General features: G+C 38.2%; 1 protein-coding gene across 2 annotated transcripts in view; it reads left to right on the forward strand.

The window, feature by feature from the left end:
* ROCK2 (Rho associated coiled-coil containing protein kinase 2) overlaps positions 1-21,218 on the forward strand; it is a 97,575-nt gene that overhangs the window by 34,266 nt on the left and 42,091 nt on the right. For both annotated transcript variants that reach the window (XR_006170295.1, XM_042826919.1), the window contains exons 2-4: positions 2,786-2,867; positions 12,966-13,066; positions 19,031-19,168. Coding sequence is in view for 1 of the 2 variants with exons in the window: in XM_042826919.1 (XP_042682853.1) it covers positions 2,786-2,867; positions 12,966-13,066; positions 19,031-19,168 (321 nt within the window). In the remaining variant the exon portion in view is untranslated. The remainder of the gene's footprint in view (positions 1-2,785; positions 2,868-12,965; positions 13,067-19,030; positions 19,169-21,218) is intronic.

Here is a 21,218-nt window from a genome sequence, read left to right on the forward strand (position 1 = left end):
CAACTTCAGTACTTTGTTTTAGATTTATTGTATCGTCCATGAAAACTTCATCAAATTTAATAGTAGGTGCTGAGTTTTCAGTCTGTCTGAAAGGAGAGTATGATATCCTAGGCCGTCACTCCTTTCTCCTTGATAGGTCTTTCAGGTTTAAAATCAAGACTCAAGTAATGGCTTTAATTAAAGTAATTCACAATTGATACTGTGTATTATTCATTGCCTTCTCTTTGGGCTTAGTAACACTATATTTCTTTTCGAAAGGAAGTTCTGAAAAGTGACGTAAAACAATACAAAACAGTTTAAAAGGTGAATCCTTTGCCTGGGGTTATTCCTCCTTGGATGCGTTTCCTCACATGTCCTCTCTGTCCAGTTCTGCAGCCTTTTGTGGCCCCTCTGAATGAGGCCAGCACAGCCCTGTGGTGTGTCAGACACTCCCCCTAATTTGGTTTGTTTGTTTGTTTTGTTTGCAGGGTGCAGCAGGTGGTTAATGAAGTTGTTAAAAGTTGCTGGCCCCAGTATCGAGCCCCAGGGTATACCGCTAGTGACTGGCCTCCAGCTGGACTTTGGCCATTGATCAGAATCTTCCAGGCCTGGTCTCTCAGCCAGTTTTCAGTCCTCTCACCACCCATTTGTGTAACCTGTGCTTCATCAGCTTGTTTATGAGAACATTGTGGAAGACAATGACAAATGTCTTATTGAAGTTGAGGTAAACAACAACTGTTCTTCTCCCATCCACCAAGCTAGTTGCCTCATTGTAGTGGGCTGTCACCTTCGCCAACATGATTGCCCCTTCATAAATCCATGCTGACTAATCCTAATCACCTTCTTGTCCTTCACGTGTTTGGAAATGGTTTTCAGGAGGACTCCCATTTCCTGGGAATTAAGGTGAGGTTATCCAGCCTTTAGATCCCAAAATCTTCCTCCTTGCCCTAATTGAAGACAAATATCTTCCATCGTTCAGTAGCCTCTCTTCATTGCCATTACCTTTTCAAAGGCCCCTGCATGGCATTGGCCAGCTCTTTCAGCACTTGCAGGTGCATCCCATCACAGATGTACCTGCGTGAGTCCAGTTTGTTCAGGCATTCCTGTCATGGAGGACTGGGTCTTGGCACTTGGTCCTCACCAAGGGAAAGTCTTCCTGACTTCAGTCTTCCCAATTCCTCTGGTACAAGGTACCTAAGATTCCTGAAGGCTGATCTTACTAGCAAAGATTGAAGCAAAGAATGCCTTGAGTGCCTTTGTCTTTTGTTTACCTTTTGTTACCAGCTTGCCCTGCTCTTTTCAGCAGCAGGCCCACGTCTTCCGAGTCTTCTGCTGCTTATGTACTTGTGGAACCCTTTCTTGTTGCCTTTTTCAAACTTTTCCAACTCATCTGCACATCAGCCTTGAGTTTCCTAATGTGGTCTTACACCTTGGGATGTCAGCTTCATCCTCCCAGTATCCTGCCCTTGTTCCTGCCTCATGCACACTTCTATTTGATGTCTGAGTGTAGTTGGGAGTTCCTTACTCATCTGTACAGGCCTCCTGCTTCCTTTGGTTGATTTCCTAATTGTTAAGATGGACCTTTTGTGAGCTTTTGCCTTCAAAGCAACTTGAAGCCTTGAAGTTTTATGTTTCATGCAATATTTTAGTACATCTGCAAGTCTGATTTTCTAGATTTATGTCAAATACAATAAATGAAATTCTCTTGGGAACCTCAAAGGTGATTCTAGTGAGATGCTAATGATATTTTCGTACCAATTTAAGCAGAGGAAAGGCAAGCTTGTTGTCTCTGACCTTTAGTCGTCTGTATAGGAAATCACACAAATATATCTGTCCTGTAATTTCTTGAGCAAGCCTTGTTTTCCATGCATGGTCTGGTGTCTGCTACTGATATTTTCCAAAATACTTCCTTTGCTGGAGGCAGAAATAACTAATTAAAAAAAAAAAAAAAAAAAGTACTGCAATTCCATCTCTCAATATTGAAAATGTGCTTAAATATGAATGTTTTTTTGTGGTGAAACTGAGAAGCGACATTTCAACAAATGAGGTCATCTTATTTGTATATGTAACATATTTTGTACTGCCCGGCATTCAGAACGTGTTTTATAATCTCAGGCCCTGTCTTTAAGTCTATCCCAGTAGATATATTATTAGAATAACTGTATTAATGAGATTTGAACCAGAAGTGATCACTTGCCAGGCATATTTAGAAAACAAAAAAGAGGATTGTTAGCTGTGGCCTTATTTACATGCGTGAGGTACTAAGAAGGCTGAAAGGCTGTTGGCTGCTTATTAATTAATAAACACGATGTCGTCTCTAACTAAAATCTCTGTGCCCTGCTGAGGTTCAAAAACCTTAAAAAACGAGCTCTTTTCTTAGAGCAGTGAACAAGTAATAATGTGGGTAATGCAAATGTCAAGTTTCCAAATGCACAGGAAAAATGTAAAGTGTAGAAAAAAAATGAGACAGTACGATTGAACAGAGAATATTAAGTCTGTGTTTAAGCAGAAAGAGTACTACTGGTTAAGATTAAAAGTGTTACTCCAGCTTAAGTCTCAGTGCCACTAAGGGATGGTGATGTATCTGTAATGTTTCTAAGCCAACTTGGTCCAATACCAAATGGTATTTTAACTGCTTTGGGGTGAATGAGGTATAAGTATACTTGAGATCTTGTTTTATCTGCCTACTAGGAATGTAATACCTGTTTGAATAATATATAACCTGTCTCAGCCTGCGACTCTTAAAAAAAGTGATGTAGTAACTACATTAGATTTTAGAACTCAACTTATTTTTATTTGTTTTCAGGATGGCTTGAATTCTTTGGTCCTTGATCTGGATTATCCGGCGCTGAGGAAGAACAAGAACATTGATAATTTCCTAAATAGATGTAAGTTGAAAGTGGCCCTTAAACAATGACAAGGTGGTGGTTGCAGTCTTAGGAGCTGAGTGGTTAGAAATGCATCACTGGTGTTCATTTTACTATTTTTCACACCTCTGACTTCGTGTATTCAGAAAGCTTTGAAGGACCACTTATTGCAGATTATTGCCTTAAGGGTCCCTTCCAACCCAAAACATTCTATGATTTGATGTATATGTACTTTGAAGTATTTGCAAAACATTTTTCAGTTACTGTGAAGTAAGAATTAATTACACAAAATGTATGAAGTCTTATTTATTCTAAGAGGCATCTTCTGTTGATTTTTAGAACTTAATTATTGTACCTTAAAATCTCTAGTTGCATTTTTGAACCTTTGTGAAAATGCTTGACTTTCTGCAAATTATTTGTAGACAGAATCCTAGTGTTCATTAACCTTGTGCAAATGTAGGACTGTTGCATCAGAGTGACTATATTTTACTCTTCTTAAAGTGTTGTCCATCTTTGTACATAAAATACTGTAGAAATAGTGGATCATTTGCTTTAAAATATAAGTTGCAGCAAGTAAGACATCTTAGGACAACTGTTGTTCAGACTTATTCAGCTGCATATATAAATTACTGTGAATGCCACTTCCCATTTCATTTTTTCCTGTTAAGAATTATAAGCCTGCTCTTCATTGCTCCAGGACTACTTTGAATATCCTCTTACATTTCTCAAATAAGTGGTCACTGGTATAAAGCCTTGTCATGGTTTTTTTCATGTGGAGTTGATTGCTTCTCTGTGAAGTTTTGGCTTGACCATTGCCCATCCATTTGTTGAAATCACTCAAGATAGAGCAAATAAGAAACAGTGGGTTGGGAAGTGGAAGCATACCTTGAAGTATTTCTTGGTCCTGAATTCATTTGACCTCAAACAGATATATTTGAATGGAAAAGTTGGGAACTGCTTTTTAAAAAATTTTGTTACTTGCATGTATTGTAAGTGTAATGCGAAGGGAGAAGACCAATTTGCAGCAAATACGAAAATGAAATAAATTACAGAAACTTTTATGGACCACTCAGATCTGCATACTATTTTTGCAGTAGGAGACAATTAGAAACAATTTCTAACTAGAAGGTCAGTACTTGTGAAGTATTCAGACAAGCAATTGTGGGAAAACAATTAAACCTTGGATTCTTTTTCCTGCAACCCCTGAGTATTCTTGCTGTCTGCCTTCCCTTTCTGATGCCTGCTGCTCCTTCTCCTACCCTAGCTTCTCTCTCATTGCTGTGTTAAATATTACTAAGCATCTGATGTGGCATGCAGGCTACCAGCTATGGCAGGAACGCAAAAATCTTCTTTGGTTCAGTTTTATTACTGCCTTTGTTTTCTAAATCAGCTGATGGTTTATAGTTGAAATAGCCAAATACTAGCTAAAGAGACTTCTGGGCTCTTTTGAAAAAGAATAAAATCTGACAATAGCAGATAGATGAATCCTTTAAAGTCTCAGTAGTTAATTATGTGTTTTAAGAGTTACCCTTTATCCTTACCTATTGTACTTGGGGGAGGGGAAAAAAAAAAAGAAAAACGTATAACAGCAAAGTACTTTGGTCCACACATTGTGAAGCTGTTCATCTCTTCAGAATTTAGCAATGTAACTTCTGTTTCAGTACTGCCTGTGAGGAAATGAAAAGTAGTACTGCATACCATCTGTGATGTACTTCTTGAAAAGTATTTCTGAAGTGAGAATTTTGTAGACTCTTGAAGCTAATAATACGTTGCCAAATTGCAACTGAGTCAGAAGAGTCAGAAACCAGCGCTTTGGTTCAGAGTTCTTTCAGGTGTTTTCTTTAGGTGTGTGTGGTTTATTTGAACCAGACTGGGGAACTGATTAGTATTAATGCAGGCTTGGTTGGTTTGTTGGTTGATTTTTGTTAAAACTAGTCTGGCAAAAGAAGAAGTGACTGGTTTCTGGTCATTCTTTCAGTGTTTGTGCCAGCACAAAGGGTTCAAACAGATTCTTACTATTGTTGTCATTTTACGCAGCTTTGAGTTGAACCCATACCTTATGTCTTTGGAGACAACTAAGAGTAGCCAGTATCAGTGGAAGAGTATACATAGTGGAAGAGAAGAGAAGAGTATACATGTGCTTTCTGAAGCTTCTTGCTATTGTGGGCCTGGTAGAGGAGCTGGAAATCACATTAATTGATGGAACAGTAAGTTGGCACTGTCTTAGGTTATGGAACAAAGAGTTCTTGTCTCTTCTAATTTTTCTAAGCATCTGAAGAGCTGTAGGAAACCCATAGATGAGCATTCGTGTCAAAAAGATTCTGACAGGTCTCTGGTGAGTGGGCTGTTCTGGGAGTTTGCATCTCTCCTCCAGGCAGAAATGTGTCCCAAGGAATGCAGAGGGGTACCATGGCCATTTTGTGAGTTTAGAATTTATAGATAAGTATTTTAATCCATGTTACATGAATCTTGAAAAGCTGTGGAAAATGCTAACTAAAATTCTTCCACAATAACTGTCTCTTTGTAAAGGGCACTTTTTAAAAAAACATTTTCCCAGGGATTAGAAAACACCCTAATTCACACCTACTGCAAGTCATTAGTGGTTGGTTTAATGTTTTATTAATTGATTATATTAATTTAGAAATTAAATAATTTATTTTTCAGCTGAGACATTAATATTCATCTCAACTCATGAAACTCAAGTGTTAACTCTCTTAACAAAGTTAACATTTATTAACTGCATGTACTGTGTGAGTTTAGTATATGCTGTTTTGTGAGCACTTCATGAAAGAAACCTCTTCACATGCCTAGTACACAAGGAACTTTTTTGTCACCTGCTTTCCCTTATTACTCTGATTTCTTGCCACGTTTTCCAAGATATGGAACCAAAGTAGGACACATACTTATCACATGAGGCACATAAGTACTACCAGTCCCTTTCAGTGTTTCAAATTACTTTAGTTTACTGTTAGGATTCTGGTTGAAGTTTTGTGGGCTTTTTTTTGTTTGTTTTTTTTTTCCCCTCAGTTTTCATGGGACAGGAAAGAACAGCGTAATATCTAATTGCCAAAACAATGAGAGGAATCTCATAGTCCTCTGAGAGCAAGAATTAACTTGCTAATTTTAGAAAGGAAAGTTGAGTTTTCCAGCACAGTCTTGGTATAGTAAATCTTTCATGATCTTTTCTTTTCCTCTTCTGTCATCTGCTCTGTGGCAAAAGATTGAATAAATTCCTCCAAGTCCCTTCTCCTGCAATCTGAGATTTGTCAAGTGTTGAATCATGTCTTAGTGGCTTATCCTTTTTTCAGATTGTTTCCCCCGCAGGTACTGTGCAGCCCATTAGCTGCTTTAACTTTTGTTATAAGGAAAATTTAAGTAATTAAGCAACCGTTTTAAGCACCAACAAAAACTATTTAGTCGTTGATAATCTACTGTCAAGAATAGAAGTGAATGAAGAACTGTTTTCAAGGAAGACCAAGCTACACAGGGAACGACTCCATCAGTAGGCCTGATACAGTCCAGAAGCCTTGGCTACATAAACTGATCACTGACTTCCTGTGCATTCTCCAGCATTGCTCAAAAATTGAAGACCTCCATCATCTCAGTGACTTGCTAATATTTGGGAGAATGGTGAACTTCCAAGCTGTAATGGCAAAAGCATCTTTACAATAGAAGGAACATCTGCTGCAGACGTGTCACTTGTCTGCTTGTTCAGCAGGAGCTGAACACCTGAAGAGACTTCCTGGAAAGTTGCTATTACCATTTTCCTTTCCAAGCAAACAGTGCTTACATAGTAGTTGTATTCATTAAGATGAACTTCTTGCGAAATTAACATTTCTAGTTCCTTCCCTTACATTCTGTAATGTCACTTGAGAGTACTACATGGTTACAAACGAAAACACATCAGGGTATTACTGCCTTTGATTGTAATTTTCTGTCTTCCATACTTCCTGCCAGTGACACAGGTGGAATGTTCCATACCAAGAGGCATCTTAGAAATTTAGATCTTACTTTGAGTTAATGAGCTAATTTGCTCTTTTATTTTCCTTTGGCTTCTTTAAGGCCAATCCTTGACAGGTCATTGCAGTCATCAGAGCAGGTTTGGCTTCAGTTTGATTTTTAATGCTGTCATTCTGTTAAGCAGGGGCAGCTTCCACTAATGTGCCATGTCTACCCTGATTTTGAACACTGCCATTGATGGGGGCACCCACAAGTTCTCTGGACCTATTTTGGTGTCACCACCCTCATCATAAGTTTCTTCCTTACGGCTAATCTAAATTTATTGTTGTTCAGTTTTAAGCCCTTACCCTTTGTCCTTTCACTACAGGCCTTGGTAAAAAGTCTTTATCCATGTTTCTTATGTTTTCCCTTTATGTATTGAAAGGCTGCTATAAGATCTCCACAGTCGTCTTTTTTCCAGGCTGTACAACCCCAGGTCTCTTAGCCTGTTTTCAAAGGAGAGGAGCTTCTTCCCTTTAATTGTTTTTGTTGCCCTCCTCTGGGCTGTGAAATATGTATGTTAGCAGTACTAAACACTTTTCCAGTTGGGTATTCAGTGTATATACAGAGCAACTCAGTTGTATTTTCAAGGTTTCATTAGGTTGGGGGTATCTCCTCAGCAAGTTGGAGGACAGCAAGTCAGACTGCTGTTTTCTCTATCTGTATGTCTTGCTCACTTTGTCTTTGGTAGACGAAATCTTGCATCTCCCTTCATTTACTCTGAAGGAGATGTTTGCCCGTCTGAAGCCATGAGTCCTAATTTATACTGCTGCCCCACACCTTGCCTTCTCCACACACATCAGTGCATAGCTATCTTAGTTTTTCTTTGTGCTTTTTTTGTGTCTTTGGGAGGATGTGAGATTGAAGCATTTCCTGGCTGTGCTTCAGTTTAACTTCCAGACAGACTTTTGCCCAGGGCAGCAACTTCTGACTTAATGTGCTCCATAGCACTCGCTGAATTATTCTTACAGATCAGACATAGTCAAATTTCACGCCATTGCATTCTTTCCTCTTTCTCCTATATACATGCTCTAGAACTCTCTGATACATATTATACCTGGATATAGTACTTTTTTTTTTTTTTTTTTTTTAAGGTAGGGAAAGCTTGCCCTGCCACCCCACTTTGTGCTTCTAGTTAGGAATTTATTCCATTTTCACTAGTAACCTTCAGCTGCATTCTTGCAGCCAGCTGTCAGTGACTGATCCAGGCGCTCTGCCCTTTCAGAAAGTTAAGCTTCATTTGTTTAAAGGTTATAGTGCCATTTTAAAGTAGTAAATCAAAAGCTGTCTTAAAACACTTCTGCTATCTAGCATTCCTTTCTTTGTTAAAAAAGAATAGGTGGTGATGTTTTCATATTTTAGGAATTTTATCTCAAATGTCACAAGAATTTATATGATTCAGTTATATTCTGAGGCTAGGCAGTCAGTCCATCTTAGTGTCTTCATTTTAACTTGGTATTTTTCTTCTGCTGGGTTTCTGTTGTTGCAAATTCATGAAAGTGTAGCATACACTCTCTGGTATCTGTGTGCGCAAACTGAGATTCATGTAACCTGAAAATTCAATCCAACAGCAAAAGTATAGTGTTGGAAAGGTCTCCCACACCTTGAGTTGGGTCATGTTATGTGATACCTGAACAAAATCATGATTCAGCGTGCTGCAAACATGACATTGCTTCAGGATTTTTTCTGAACTTGCCTTCTTGCAGCCTGTTTTTTGCTTCAAATTAGTTAGTTCCAATGCTTTATTTGTTCCCTATCTGTTAAACTTTATGAGAAAATAGAAAGTTCACCTCTGTAACTACCCTACAATATCTTTGTAGATTTTTGTTATTTTTTTTTTTTTTTTTAAGATCATTAAATCTTAGTGGACTATCTTTACAGTAGACAGCAATGATAAAAATATTAATTTCTAGTTGCCATCTCATTTGTTTACATATACATACGTTATATATACTTATAGATAGTGTATATTTAATATGCATAATACATGCTTGGCTACAGTATCTGATGTTTCAAGAATTTCTCTGGGACTGTATTAGAATTGTTCATGTTTGCATTATATTTTGAGTGCAATTTCCTGAGGTTCTGACCATTAATGGAGCTATGTAGGACTGCACCTTACCCTTATGTATTTAAATCTGTGCCATTTCACACATCTCAAAACACTTGAAACATCACAAACATCTGAAAATAAATTCATGTGGTTTCTTTCCCTTATGAGATGTGACATTCTGTGTTCAAAGATATCAGAGAACAGCACATTCACTTTGAATTGAAATAGGCAGATACTCCTCTACTGCTGCTTCCTGTAAATTTGCATTGATCCTCCTTATCATGTGCCAAAGCTTTTGATTTGTATTTAAGCAAGTTTCTAAGCACAGTCTTCATAAATTGCAAAATTTGTTCACATTATGAACAAAATAATAAACTGGGTATGAGAGAACCACTGTTGCTGTCCCATGCTTCCTGTCTAAGCTTTTGTGATCTGCTGTAGAAAACATTCTCTCAACTTCTTTTCCTGTTCACCGTCTGGATTTCTTCACAGTCTTAATGGTACACAAAATGTAGCACATTTCTCAAGTTCTACATTTTTAATTGCCTTTACCCTTACAGCTCTACAGACAGATTCTTTTCCTGATTATTCTGAAGGTTTTTTTAATATTATTTATCTTCTCTATCCCCTGGTACCTACTCTTTTTCCCAGAAGAAGAATTTTTCAGTTGCTGATGTATGTTCCACAATACTAGTGGCAATGAAAGCTGGCAGAATCCTGGGATCTTATAGCAGTTTATATTGGGAAGGACCTCTTGAGGTCGACTGGTCCAACTCTTTTCTCAAAGGCACTCCAGGTGTTAAATCAGGTTGTTCAGGGCCTTGTGCTGTTGAATAATTTTACAATTTCCAAGGATGGAGTTTCTGCAGCTCCACTGGACAGTCTGTGCCTGTGGTGACCATTCTCTTTCTGGGGATTCTTTCCCTACTCTCTCATCATCTCGGAGTACGTTGTGTGGTTCCACCTGCCAGCATCTTGGTGGCCTTCCATCAGCCAAGGAGTATTTTAGGATTTTTGTTGCATTGAGGAACCCAAAACTAGATACAACATTCCAGATGTGGTTTCATAAGTAACAAAGAGGAGAATAGTCATAGCACTTGACCTACTGGCTATGTGTTTACCAAAACAGCCTGGGATGCAGTCATTGCAGAGGTTTAATGCTTGTTTATGTGTTCATCTTGTTGTCCATTAGAGCTCTCAGGTCCTCTTTCTTAAGGTATTTTCTGGTTGGTGGCTTTGAGCACATACTACTTACTGTATGGTTCTATCCCAGATGCAAGGCCCTGAATTTGGCTTTGTTGATCTTTGTGTGGTTTCAGCCTTTCCAGTTCCCTCTTATGAACAGCTCTGCCCTCCCATATTTCAAGTGCTCCCTACCATCTTATCGATGAATGTGCAAAGAGAAAACTGATAATATCTTCTGAGCCATTAGTAAAACCATAGTCATTGATAGCAATCCTGAAATTGTGCCATTTGTAACTGGCAACCGGTTGGATTGGTGAACAACTGACCTGTGTTGTATTTCCACCCATCTTGATATTTCTCCACGCATTCTCATGTCACCCCAGTTTGGCTACAAAGGTTCACTGAGATGTTGTGTTGAAAGCCATGCCAAATCAAGAGAAGGAAATGTGTACTGCTCTTCCTCCTTATCATGGAAAGCAATAATACTGATCAAACATGGTTAATTCTTAGTAGATCCATCTTGACCATTCCTATTCTTTCTTATCCATCGTGTTCTTGGAAAGTGACTTCCAAGAACACGATGGCTAACCTAAGAGGTTAGACTGTGATTCCAGCCTGTAGTTTTCTGGATTGTCCTTATTGCTCTGATTTCAAGACAGACGTGATGCTTGACCTTTACCCAGTCATCAGGAGTCTTCCCCAGTTACAGTGACCTTTCAGAGAAGGCAAGCAGCTGGCTAACAGTGTTGATTGGCTCCTTCAGCACCCTCAAATGTATCCTCTCTTGTCCCAGCACAGAGGATGTGTCAAGTTCGCTGCTTGCTTTGCTGTCCCACATTCTGCTTCAGGGAGCTGGGTGGCCTACAAGCCTTATCAATAAAGTCAGAAGTAAAAAAGACATGGTTACCTTGATCTCTGTAATCTTTACCGTTAAATCCACTGTGCTCTTGAGAGCAGTGGGCCCATGTTTGCCTTGCTCTTTGTTTTATTACTGTATCAAAGCTTATTCCCCTTCATGACTGGTTAATTTCAACTCACCTCTTTCCTTTCTCAGTTCTGCCCTTGCATGTGTGGGACATTCTTGCTGGATACTGGGTAGCCTAGTCCTGTTTGTGCATTTCAAACCTTTGCTTTTTGTGCTTGAGTTGAGGCAGGGGTTACCCATTCAGCCTGTCTGGCTCTCTGCCATGCCTGCTTGATTTCTAGCTAACTAGAACAGACTGTTCTTATGCTCTGAACACGTCATCTTCAAAGATCAACCCACTCTTCTACCCTCCACGGCAACTTCCCACAGGATCCTGCCTGTAAACCCCCTGAACAAACTGCAGTCTGTTCTCCTGAAGTATAGGGTCTGCTCCTTGCCCTCCTCAGTTTTCTCAGGATCTTAAATTCCACCGACTTGCACTTGCTTCAGCCAAGGCTGACATTGATTTTTGTCATCCCTCACCAATTCTTCATTGTTCATGAGCAACATATTTGAGTGTCTCCCCAGCTGGATTAGTTGCTTGTTTGGATTAAAATAAATCATCTTGATGGTCGGGAGTCTCCTGGATTGCTTGTATACTTCCAGGATGCCCTTTGAGAGTATGTAGAAATGGTTAAGCTATTTACCAGATATTCATTATCATTAACTTCCCACTGACAATCTCATCTTAAAGTCATACAGAATTAATTGTTTCTCTCATGCCTTCTTCCCCCATTAAGTCTGAAGTCCCTTTTAATTCCTTTCTTAGGATCAAATTCCATAGTTATTGACCCTAAGCAGGAATCTCACAATATGTGCATCTAAACTGCTCTCTGAATGTAAGCGTCTGCAGCTCTTCATACAATGTAATGTTTTCTGCTGGTAGGGGTCTTGATCAAGCCAACCTTCTTTCTCTTATGTTCTTGCTATAAATATTTGGGGGGGGAAGCATCAAGACTTGGCACTCCAAGACAGATTGCCTCTAGTATTGTGGATTCCATTCACTGCTTCCATCATTGTTTGTTCTTGCAATAAGAATGGATTTTTTAAATGTGTTTAGCCAGGAATGCATTCACTAGCATGCTGCATTTACGAAATTAAAGTCTTGGACCTTGCACGTTCTTGGAATTTGTCAGGGGTCAGAATTTCACTGGCTTTCTTTGCAGATTCCTTTAACTGCCACCCTCCCTCAAAAAAAAAAAAAAAAAGAAAAAAAAAAAAAGGGGAGAGCTCATCTGAAGAAAATTGCACCATAGGATCCTTGAATATAATACTGTAGATCTAATTTTAAAAGTATAAAACTACTCCAGCAGTGAACACTACAGAAAGCACTTCAAGATGGCCAGAAGGTGCATCACCACACTGAAAGTGAATTTTAATGTCGTATGGAATAATACAGAGATCTGAAATCCGTGCGTGATGCAGCCTGGAGTTGAATGTGAAGGTTGAGTTGTGTTCCTCATGATTTGACTGTTGTTGAACCCTCTAGCTGTGCAGGAGCAGGTTGCACCTGCAGTGCTTATGAATGCAGCTGACACTTCACTCCCCTGTGTTGTTGATCGAGTGTCAATTGATTGTGGCAGCACAGTGAATGTCAATGAATGAATGTCTGAAAATTCACGTTATCTCTGGTTCTTGTCATTACCAGGGTCTTTCTGGAAGCTGTTCCTGATAATAGGGGGTGTAGAATGAGAACTGGCAAAATCTGAAAGAAATTTCAATTGTTACCGTTTATTGTTTGCCAAATGATATTGAAAGGGACTTTTTTTTGTGGTGACTACAGATTTCAAAGGTTGCCAGGAAGGCTATAAACATTAGATAAAAATGCCTTTTTTGACTCTGGGTGGCAGGTATTACAGACAATGAGTGTATTTTGTTAATACATGCATTATCACATCTTTTGTTTCTTTTGTTTTAGATGAGAAGATTGTGGAAAAAATACGAGCTTTACAAATGAAAGCTGAAGACTATGATGTTGTTAAGGTGATTGGAAGAGGGGCTTTTGGAGAAGTGCAGCTGGTAAGAAAGGGATGATTTGTTGATTAACAGATTTATGGCTGTAGTAAAACTCTTTTCACTCTTACATGCTTTAGATCTAAAAATGCATTCTTACAGAGAATGTTAAAGTTGAAAACATTTTTATTGTATCCTGAGTCATTTTTGTGCATAGTAAGCAATAAGCAAGTTTAAAACATAATAGATTGGATGGAAAGGATTTGGAAAATATTTTACCATGCTTTCAGCAAAATGGGACAGGTAGTTCAAAACAACTTTTCTTTTTTTTTTTTTTCGTGGGCACAAGCATTAAAATATAAGAATGTCTGAAATCATTCAATTAAAGAACAAGCTAATCGTGCAGAAAAAACTGTTGTTTTACTCTTCCTGCTAATTTGCAGGAATTGAAGCTGGTTAACTTGCTGCCACAAGGTAACTAAAATGTTCATTTGCAGAGGTTTTTTGGCATGTCTCTGACATTTTACTGCTGAGTGCTGGCTTTGTGCTAGGAAGCAGGGAAAATCATACCACCAAATCATACAATGTTTGTGGAGAGCAGTGCTTTGTTGGGGAATGTTGCAAGTTCTTGTATCTGAAGAGCTTGTACAATGTGCACCATGTATAATTGCCATAAATTTATTACTCATCTATAAAATTATTTGTATGTTCTCTACTAGCATTGGTGAGAATGGATGGAAATGGGGGGGAGAAAAAAGCAGGCTTTTAAGATTTTTTGTGTAGTTATTATTTATTTCTTGTGTACCTTGCAGCAGTGACTTGATGAAAGTTGCTGCCATAGACAGACGTAGTTTTGATTGTTCTGTACCAGTAAGGCTTTTTTGTACAAGACCTGAGCAAAGGAAACAGTAAGTAGTTTCAGTTTCAAACCAAGAGGACCAGGAAGGCTTTTTTAAGCAGTTTTGTCTCAAAATAGTTGCAAAAGTCTTGATGTATTAGATGAATTAAGTAGTGGATCCCTGGTTGCCACTTAATACAATGTAAAAAGGTAAAACTTTTCTTTGCTTACTCTTCCTGGCTGTGTTTTTCAAGGTAAAATGAAAATTGGAGTAAGGGAAGGCTGTGGTTAGCCTAACACTATTTCTGCGCCTCATGGATAAATGCAAGTTTAGATTTGATTCATATGTGACAGTTAACAAAATTCAATCAGAGGTTTTATAAATGTATTTTGGTTTTTAATCTGTCTTTATCCCAGTGTGGTAACATGGGAATGTATCTCCCTCTTCCCTATTTCTTCCTGGGTCAGCTGCTCTTTGTTTCTATCCAGAAGAATTCATGGGAGATAAAGAGGGATATTTCCAGAGATGATGTTTTCAATCAAGACTTTAAAGAATTAATGGGTGTATTGCTTTTATATCTTTGCTGGCAAGAGATTAAAAAGAAAAACAAAACTGTCAGCAGAACCCTGTGTACTGGAGAAAAAGTGGCTGCAGGGAGCTTTGTAACAAAGCAGTCTGCTCTTAGGCTTCTCTGTCTTTACAGCAATTATCAAATGTTTCATTTAAGCTATTTTATTAGACCTTTTTCATTATATTTTTCCACGTCTAGCATCTACTAGAGAGAGCATCTATTAGAGATGCTTTTGAGATGTTCCTTTACCATGTGCTTGAGCAGAAATCAGAAAAAAAAGAATCATATTGTAAGGACTGGAGTTCCTCTCCCATCTACTGGGGAGGGAGGGAAATGAGAAATGGAAAATACCAATAACAGAAGTTAGCTTTTTCTTTTTGGATTTCTTATATATATTCGTGACTTTGTGAGCACTTACGGGTTTGGGGGGATTTTTTTTGTTTTTTTTTTTTTGTTTTGTTTTGTTTTGTTTTTTCAAATTATTGATATATTTTTTTTTAATTTGCTTGATAACATTTAGTTTTAAATAGAAATTCTTAATTTGTTATGGTTTGGAATGAAAACTGTATATTTTTTTGTGTTACTGCACCGTGTCACGCATACCTTTGTCAAGTTGTAAGGCAGAGGTGATTGTTCACAGCAGTGAGTCCTGCAGCGTTACCTGGCGCAATCTGAAGACAATCTCCAGCTCTCATGTGGTTAATCATTACAATGGAATGTTGAAATGCACAGCAACTTGGTCAGAGGGATTTGCTTTTAATTCTGTTTACTTTAAGTTGGCCCCTAGAATAAAAAAGCTAAAAATGAGTAACACTGGACCAAAATTTCTGTTCATACAGAGCTCTTCTGTGCTTTATGCCAGCTTGAGAGCACGTTCTCTTTCTGGAATGTAACAAGTATAAGTAGAAACAATGGTGCTGTAATGTCTTACAGCTAAAAACCAATGGGTTAATAAATACCACTGTTGATCTGAACTAATATTAGCTGGTGATGAGAGCATACATACCTAGATTTTTTGCCTCACAAGGTATGATACAAGTTCAAGCTATTGAGTTAAGCTATATCTATTTCTACTCCATTTGTAATGTTAACACCACAGTTGCAGATGATAGATTTGCAGTAATCAAAATATTTTTCAACACGTTCTGTGATCAGAATAGAAATCTGCTTCACTGGGGGCTAAACACAGAAAGGGCCATAAATAAAATATGTTTGACTACGTGAGTAAAATTCATGAATATCATGTTATCAGCATGTGCCATTGTGAATAGATTCATGCAGCACAATCCTTTATTAAGTATTTGTAATATTTAAACACAACAAGACAAAAGAATGAGCATGCTAATATATAGTGTAGAATACTCAGTTATGACTTCCTTCTTGTTTTTTTTCCCCTAGTTTTTAGCTCCAGTATGGCATTTTGAAAACTCAGAAGCATTAAATTCTATGCTTGCCTTCTCCTTTGCTAAGAATTTCCTGTCTGCAGCCAGATCCCTTCTCTTACGTAGTGGCATGAATAAAAGGTCTTGGTGTCTAGAGCAGACTTAAAAATTGAATTATGGTGCTATATATGTTGCTTCTGGTTTATGCAGAAGCATTAATTAATGAAAGCACATCCCGAGTGCCTCTTCTGCTTTTACTTTAGGAAAAATCCTCTTGGTTTGAAACTGAAACTACTTACTGTTTCCTTTGCTCAGGTCTTGTTACACAGCCCTGTAACAGCAGTGACAGCAGACTGACATGGTTGAATGCTGGAACTGAAGGCTAGCCAGCACCTTCTATTTGGGTAGTTAAAGTTGGGCTGGGTGACAGTCTGTATACAGTGGGTTTTCTCGGCGTTGGAAACCAGTGACTGTCATAGCACACACAGCCAGGTGCTGCTTTGGTTTTTTTCCAGGAAATGCTTTGTATGTGAGGTTTTGTTCCCCAGCCGCTGCTGATGTAGTAGTGCAGTTAAGGCAGTCGTGCTCTGCTACCCGCAGGTTTTTCGTACCTTATCTGTCGCTTCCTATGGCTCTAATAAGTGATTTAGGAAATCTGTGCTTATTTCAGAGCCTGAGAGTTCATTCCACAACTCTATCCTAGGATTTTCATTTCCTTCCATGATAAAAATTTGGTACCATTGTCAGTACTGTGTATGTGATCTGATGGTTGTTTTGTGTAGGTTTTTTTTTAGCCTGCAGATTATCATCCGATGTGAATGCAGTAGAAATTATGAATGTATTTTCTGCACACTGGTTTTCTGAAAGTCTTAGATAGAAATGGTTTTGTCTGTCCGTAGTGAAACAAAGCAGAAGGAAATTCTTATTTCTTAATGCATTTTCATAAGTTAAACAAGGCCATGTTACTTTATGCTGATGGCATGAAGGGATTTTCCTACCTATTTTAAGAGTTACTCTGGTGAGCTACAGTTTAAATTTGGCAGTTCATTTAACCACTTGGAAGAAACTAAAGCATCGTGACAGTTTAATACATGAATAATCTGTTATTTGAGCCAATATGTGTATGTACAAATATAGCTTTTGGAGAAAGAACCAGTGGCCAGCATCTTCAGGGGCTATGCTGATGATACAAGAACTCCTGTCACTGGTGGGGCTGTTCACCTTCCAGGCATGCCCAGGGCACAGTCAGCCAGAACAACCCATGGTAAAATTTTCAAGAAACAATTCAGGCAAAGAATAACCTGATGGTACTTCCTTGGAGAGGTGTACACAAGGGGTACGAGGACAGAGAAGACCAGTTTCTTTTGTTCCTCCTATGCACGTGCTTTCTTGAGGCTGTGCTGAATTTTGGAGATTTTTTTCTGAGCAATTGGAGATAATTATTCTTGTAAATGAAGGCAGCTTTACTAACCACACCCAGGCAAGACTGCACAATGGTTAGGAACCATAAACTACTAAAAGGCAGTAGAGAAGTGTGTGCAGATTCACAGAAAATGCTTTTGCAATTAAAGAATATTTTCGTTGAGGTTGCTTGTCTTTGTGTTTCTTCTGTTTTTGAACAGGATTACCAAAGCCCTGTGATACGGAGCACAGTTTGTGGTGTACTACCAATTCTTTGTAAATAAATTTTCCAGGATTAGAAAATGGCAGGGAGGTCATTTTCAAAATCTTCTTTCAAGACACCTTTACTGTCAAGGTGTTAATGTGCTTGGAGCACATAGGTAGTGTGCTGCTGTTTTGAGGTTTGGTTGGAAGCTTTTTGATCTAGTTATACAGAAAAAGCTGTTGGCCAGTGTTAAACTATACAGGGTGCTAAGAGTAAAATTTTGAAGTCTTAACCTGTATCTTGAGAGGAAAAAGCTCCAAATTTGGAAGCAGTAGATTGGGAACAGCCTGATGGATAATCTTATTTCTATCCATGTCTTCACTCCTTCTGAGACTTTTTTTTTAACCTTTGTTTCTTTTGTTTGTACAAATCACCCCTGTTGACTCAAGCAGCAGCATGAATGTTTACAGCTCCCCAGGAGCAGGAGGCTATTGCTCCCATGGTGTTAAACCACATAGGTGCTTCTGTGAAGGTCTGTGCTGCAGATATAATGAATTGAAATGCTTGGATCTATGCAGGAAAAAAAGAGCCTAATAAACACTGTCACATGTAACACAGTTAAGTTGGACATTGTGCCGAAGTAACAGTTTGGAGGATACGATTTATCTCACTGAACCTTAGGTTGGAAAATGCAGCAGAAGATCTTAACCTTTTGATTTTGATGTCAAAAACATTAATTGATTTTTCAGAAGTTGAAAACATGCAAAAACTTAAGGAGGAGTTAATGTCTTTTTTTTCCTGCAAACTCAGACACCTCATAGATGAGTGGTCCTCACCTTGATTTATGCCAGGAACGCTCAACAATGTTAAAATAGTAATTGCTTTGTATGTAGTATTAATTTAGGGCTTTGTTGACATTACTGCCTGTGTTTTAAGATTCCATTTCATGTCCATATTCAGATGCAATTTTCCAAAAGAGTTATTTCTTCTTACATGATGAAACTTCTGAATGGAGCACCGAAAAACATTTTCGTTTTCTACTATAAACGTAATTATTATTATTATTATGTTGGTTTTCTAGTATTGAGTGACTTGAAGTTGGTATATTCACTCAGAAAATGCAAAGAGCAGACCTGCTCTTAATAGGAAGGTGTATGTTTCTGATTCTGAAGATTTTTTGTATCAGTTTCAATTTGAGTAAGCAGGCTACTAAAGACAGCCCTTGTTTTTATGGTTGTAGCCATAATGACAAAAAACATACAGTCATACATTGGTTCACCTTCAGTGAAACATCTGCCTACGAAAGTGTCTGTGGCTCTGTGGCGTGTCCTTCCTGTGTCCTCCATAAAGTGCTCCTCTGAGGGTAAGCAGCAGCTGCAGCAGTTGGCTGAGCTGTGGCATATCTTCACTTGGTATCCATATCCCACCACTGCTATGTGTTTTGGAGCAGCTCTCAGGTTTTTCTTCTCAGGTTTGGAAAATCTCGAGTTCTTAATATGAATGTGTGAAGATGTGAAGACCTTGCATCCCAGCAAGTAGTTCGCAGATAGGAGAAATGTGATATGTTGGTACACGTTATTACTGGTTTTTTGTAAGACATCTTAAAGTTTGTTGCTTCTTTTCAACCACTAGGTTCGCCATAAAATGACACAGAAGGTTTATGCAATGAAGCTGCTTAGTAAATTTGAAATGATCAAGAGATCAGATTCAGCCTTTTTCTGGGAAGAAAGAGATATCATGGCCTTTGCCAATAGTCCATGGGTGGTTCAGGTAAGGAAGATGCGTGACAGTAAAATAATGATAGTAATAAAGGCATAAACCTTTCCTAGACTTGAATTTACAACTAACCTCAAATAATGGGTTTAAATTCAGATCATAATTTCTTTAAGATGTATGTTTACAGAAATTTCAAAGAGTTTTCTGTGTTTGGTTATGTTAGAAGGTAGATTAACTTGCATTTTGGTCACTACAAATACATCATACCATGGAATTACAATTCTGAAGTACAGAAGTAACCATAAGGGTGCTGAAGCACAGGCACTAATTGCCCAGAGATGTGGTGGATGCTCCAACCTGGAAACATTCAAGGTCAGGCTGGAAGGGGCTCTGAGAAACATGATCCAGCGTAGATGTCCCTGCTGATTACAGGGGAGTTGGACTGGATGACCTTTAAGGGTCCCTTCCAAATCCAATGATTCGGTGATTCTGTTTGGAATAATAGGGAGGTAAGATAACTTTCCAGCTAGGAAGAATTCTGCATATGAATGTAGAAACAAATGTCAGCTTTATTTCCAGTCTTTCCTGATGATATGGTCACTTGATCACTAGAATTCAGTATTATGAATGCTTTAAGTTGTTAGTGGCTTTCTGTCTGCAGTATTGTAGATGAAGGAGTGCACAGTCCAGGTCTCCTACAAGACAAAGCACTGTTATCAGTGCTTTGCTTGAAACCATCTTCTATTCAGTGGTCTGTTACTGCATCTCAGCTCACAAGTAATATCCCTCAGCTGATGGAGAGTTGACTTTCTCAACTGTTCTTAAAAATCATTGCTTGCATCCATCTCATGGTATTTGTTATCACGTTTGTAAATTGGATTATCCCTTTGGGAAGGATTAGTGCTAAATCCTGCAATTTGTTATATTTGGTAAATTACACCAATTAATAAAGTTACACCAATTAAGTAAATAGTGAAAGCATATATTTAGTGAAAAAATGTTACCATTTTAGTTTGTTAAATAATTAAAACATTTAAACCCTCTCTGATACATTGCTGTGCTCCTGTAGTTTTGGAAAGTAAAGTTATGCTTTAGGCTTTCCATTTTTTTTCCATAATATTCCTTATATATACAAGAAGTGTTTCGTAACTTTTTTCATGTAGATGTTCTGTTCTTGTGAGCACATTCTGTGTTCTTACTTGTATTCAGTAGAAATACTTAACAAAATAGACTAATTTACTGCTGCAGTTTTTTGACAAACATCTGGAGGTATTTGTAGTTTTTACAATTCAACTAAACGTGCAACTGAAAATAGATGTATGACAGTTATCAAGGGATAGTGTAGCAGGCATGATATAAATATATATGTGTATATAGAAGGTGATAGAATCATAGAATCAGAATGGCTTGGGTTGGAAGGGACTGCACAGATCATCTAGTTTCAGTCCCCCTGCCATGGGCAGTTGCCACACACTAAACCAGGCACTAGATCAGGCTGTCCATGTTAAATGAATCAAAATGTGGTTGCAATTTGTGCCTTCTGCGGTGAAGAGTGTGGGTGTGATGTATATAAATACTTTGGTCCAGGGGGATTGGAGCTGGTTTTATGAAAACGTCAGTCCTGTTCTGAGTAGAAACTGGGACAAATGGCACAGCTTCCCTACTCCTATTTCATGTGAAAGAAGAGGTGAAAGCAGAGCCCTAGATAACGTTGATTTTATAAAATCCCTGAGGACTGATACTGAAAGTGCTGTCTAAAGGCATTATAAGGCTGTATAAAGGATTGCTATTTATCACTGTGTTAAATAAACACCTTTATGTGTGGGAATACAGAGACTATTTTGGATTTTAGTTCAGCCTTTAATGATTAAATAGATGTTTATGTTCTATGTTTTATATACTGTCCATTTGCAAAATAAATACAATGTTATATGTATGTGTATGCAGTAATGTGTGTTTGTAACACAAGTCTTCTTTCACCAATGAGCAGTAAATTTTACTCTGAAGGTCCTATCTCTGTAATAATTTTCCTGCCTTCAGTGGTCTCCCATATTTCATTGCTGAGTGAAATTCTTTGAAATTTCTCTCCTCAAAGTCTAAAGTA

Source organism: Centrocercus urophasianus, unplaced genomic scaffold, assembly GCF_019232065.1.
Source record: "Centrocercus urophasianus isolate 14NV4802_14NV808 unplaced genomic scaffold, USGS_Curo_1.0 seq_10, whole genome shotgun sequence".
NCBI lineage: Eukaryota > Metazoa > Chordata > Aves > Galliformes > Phasianidae > Centrocercus > Centrocercus urophasianus.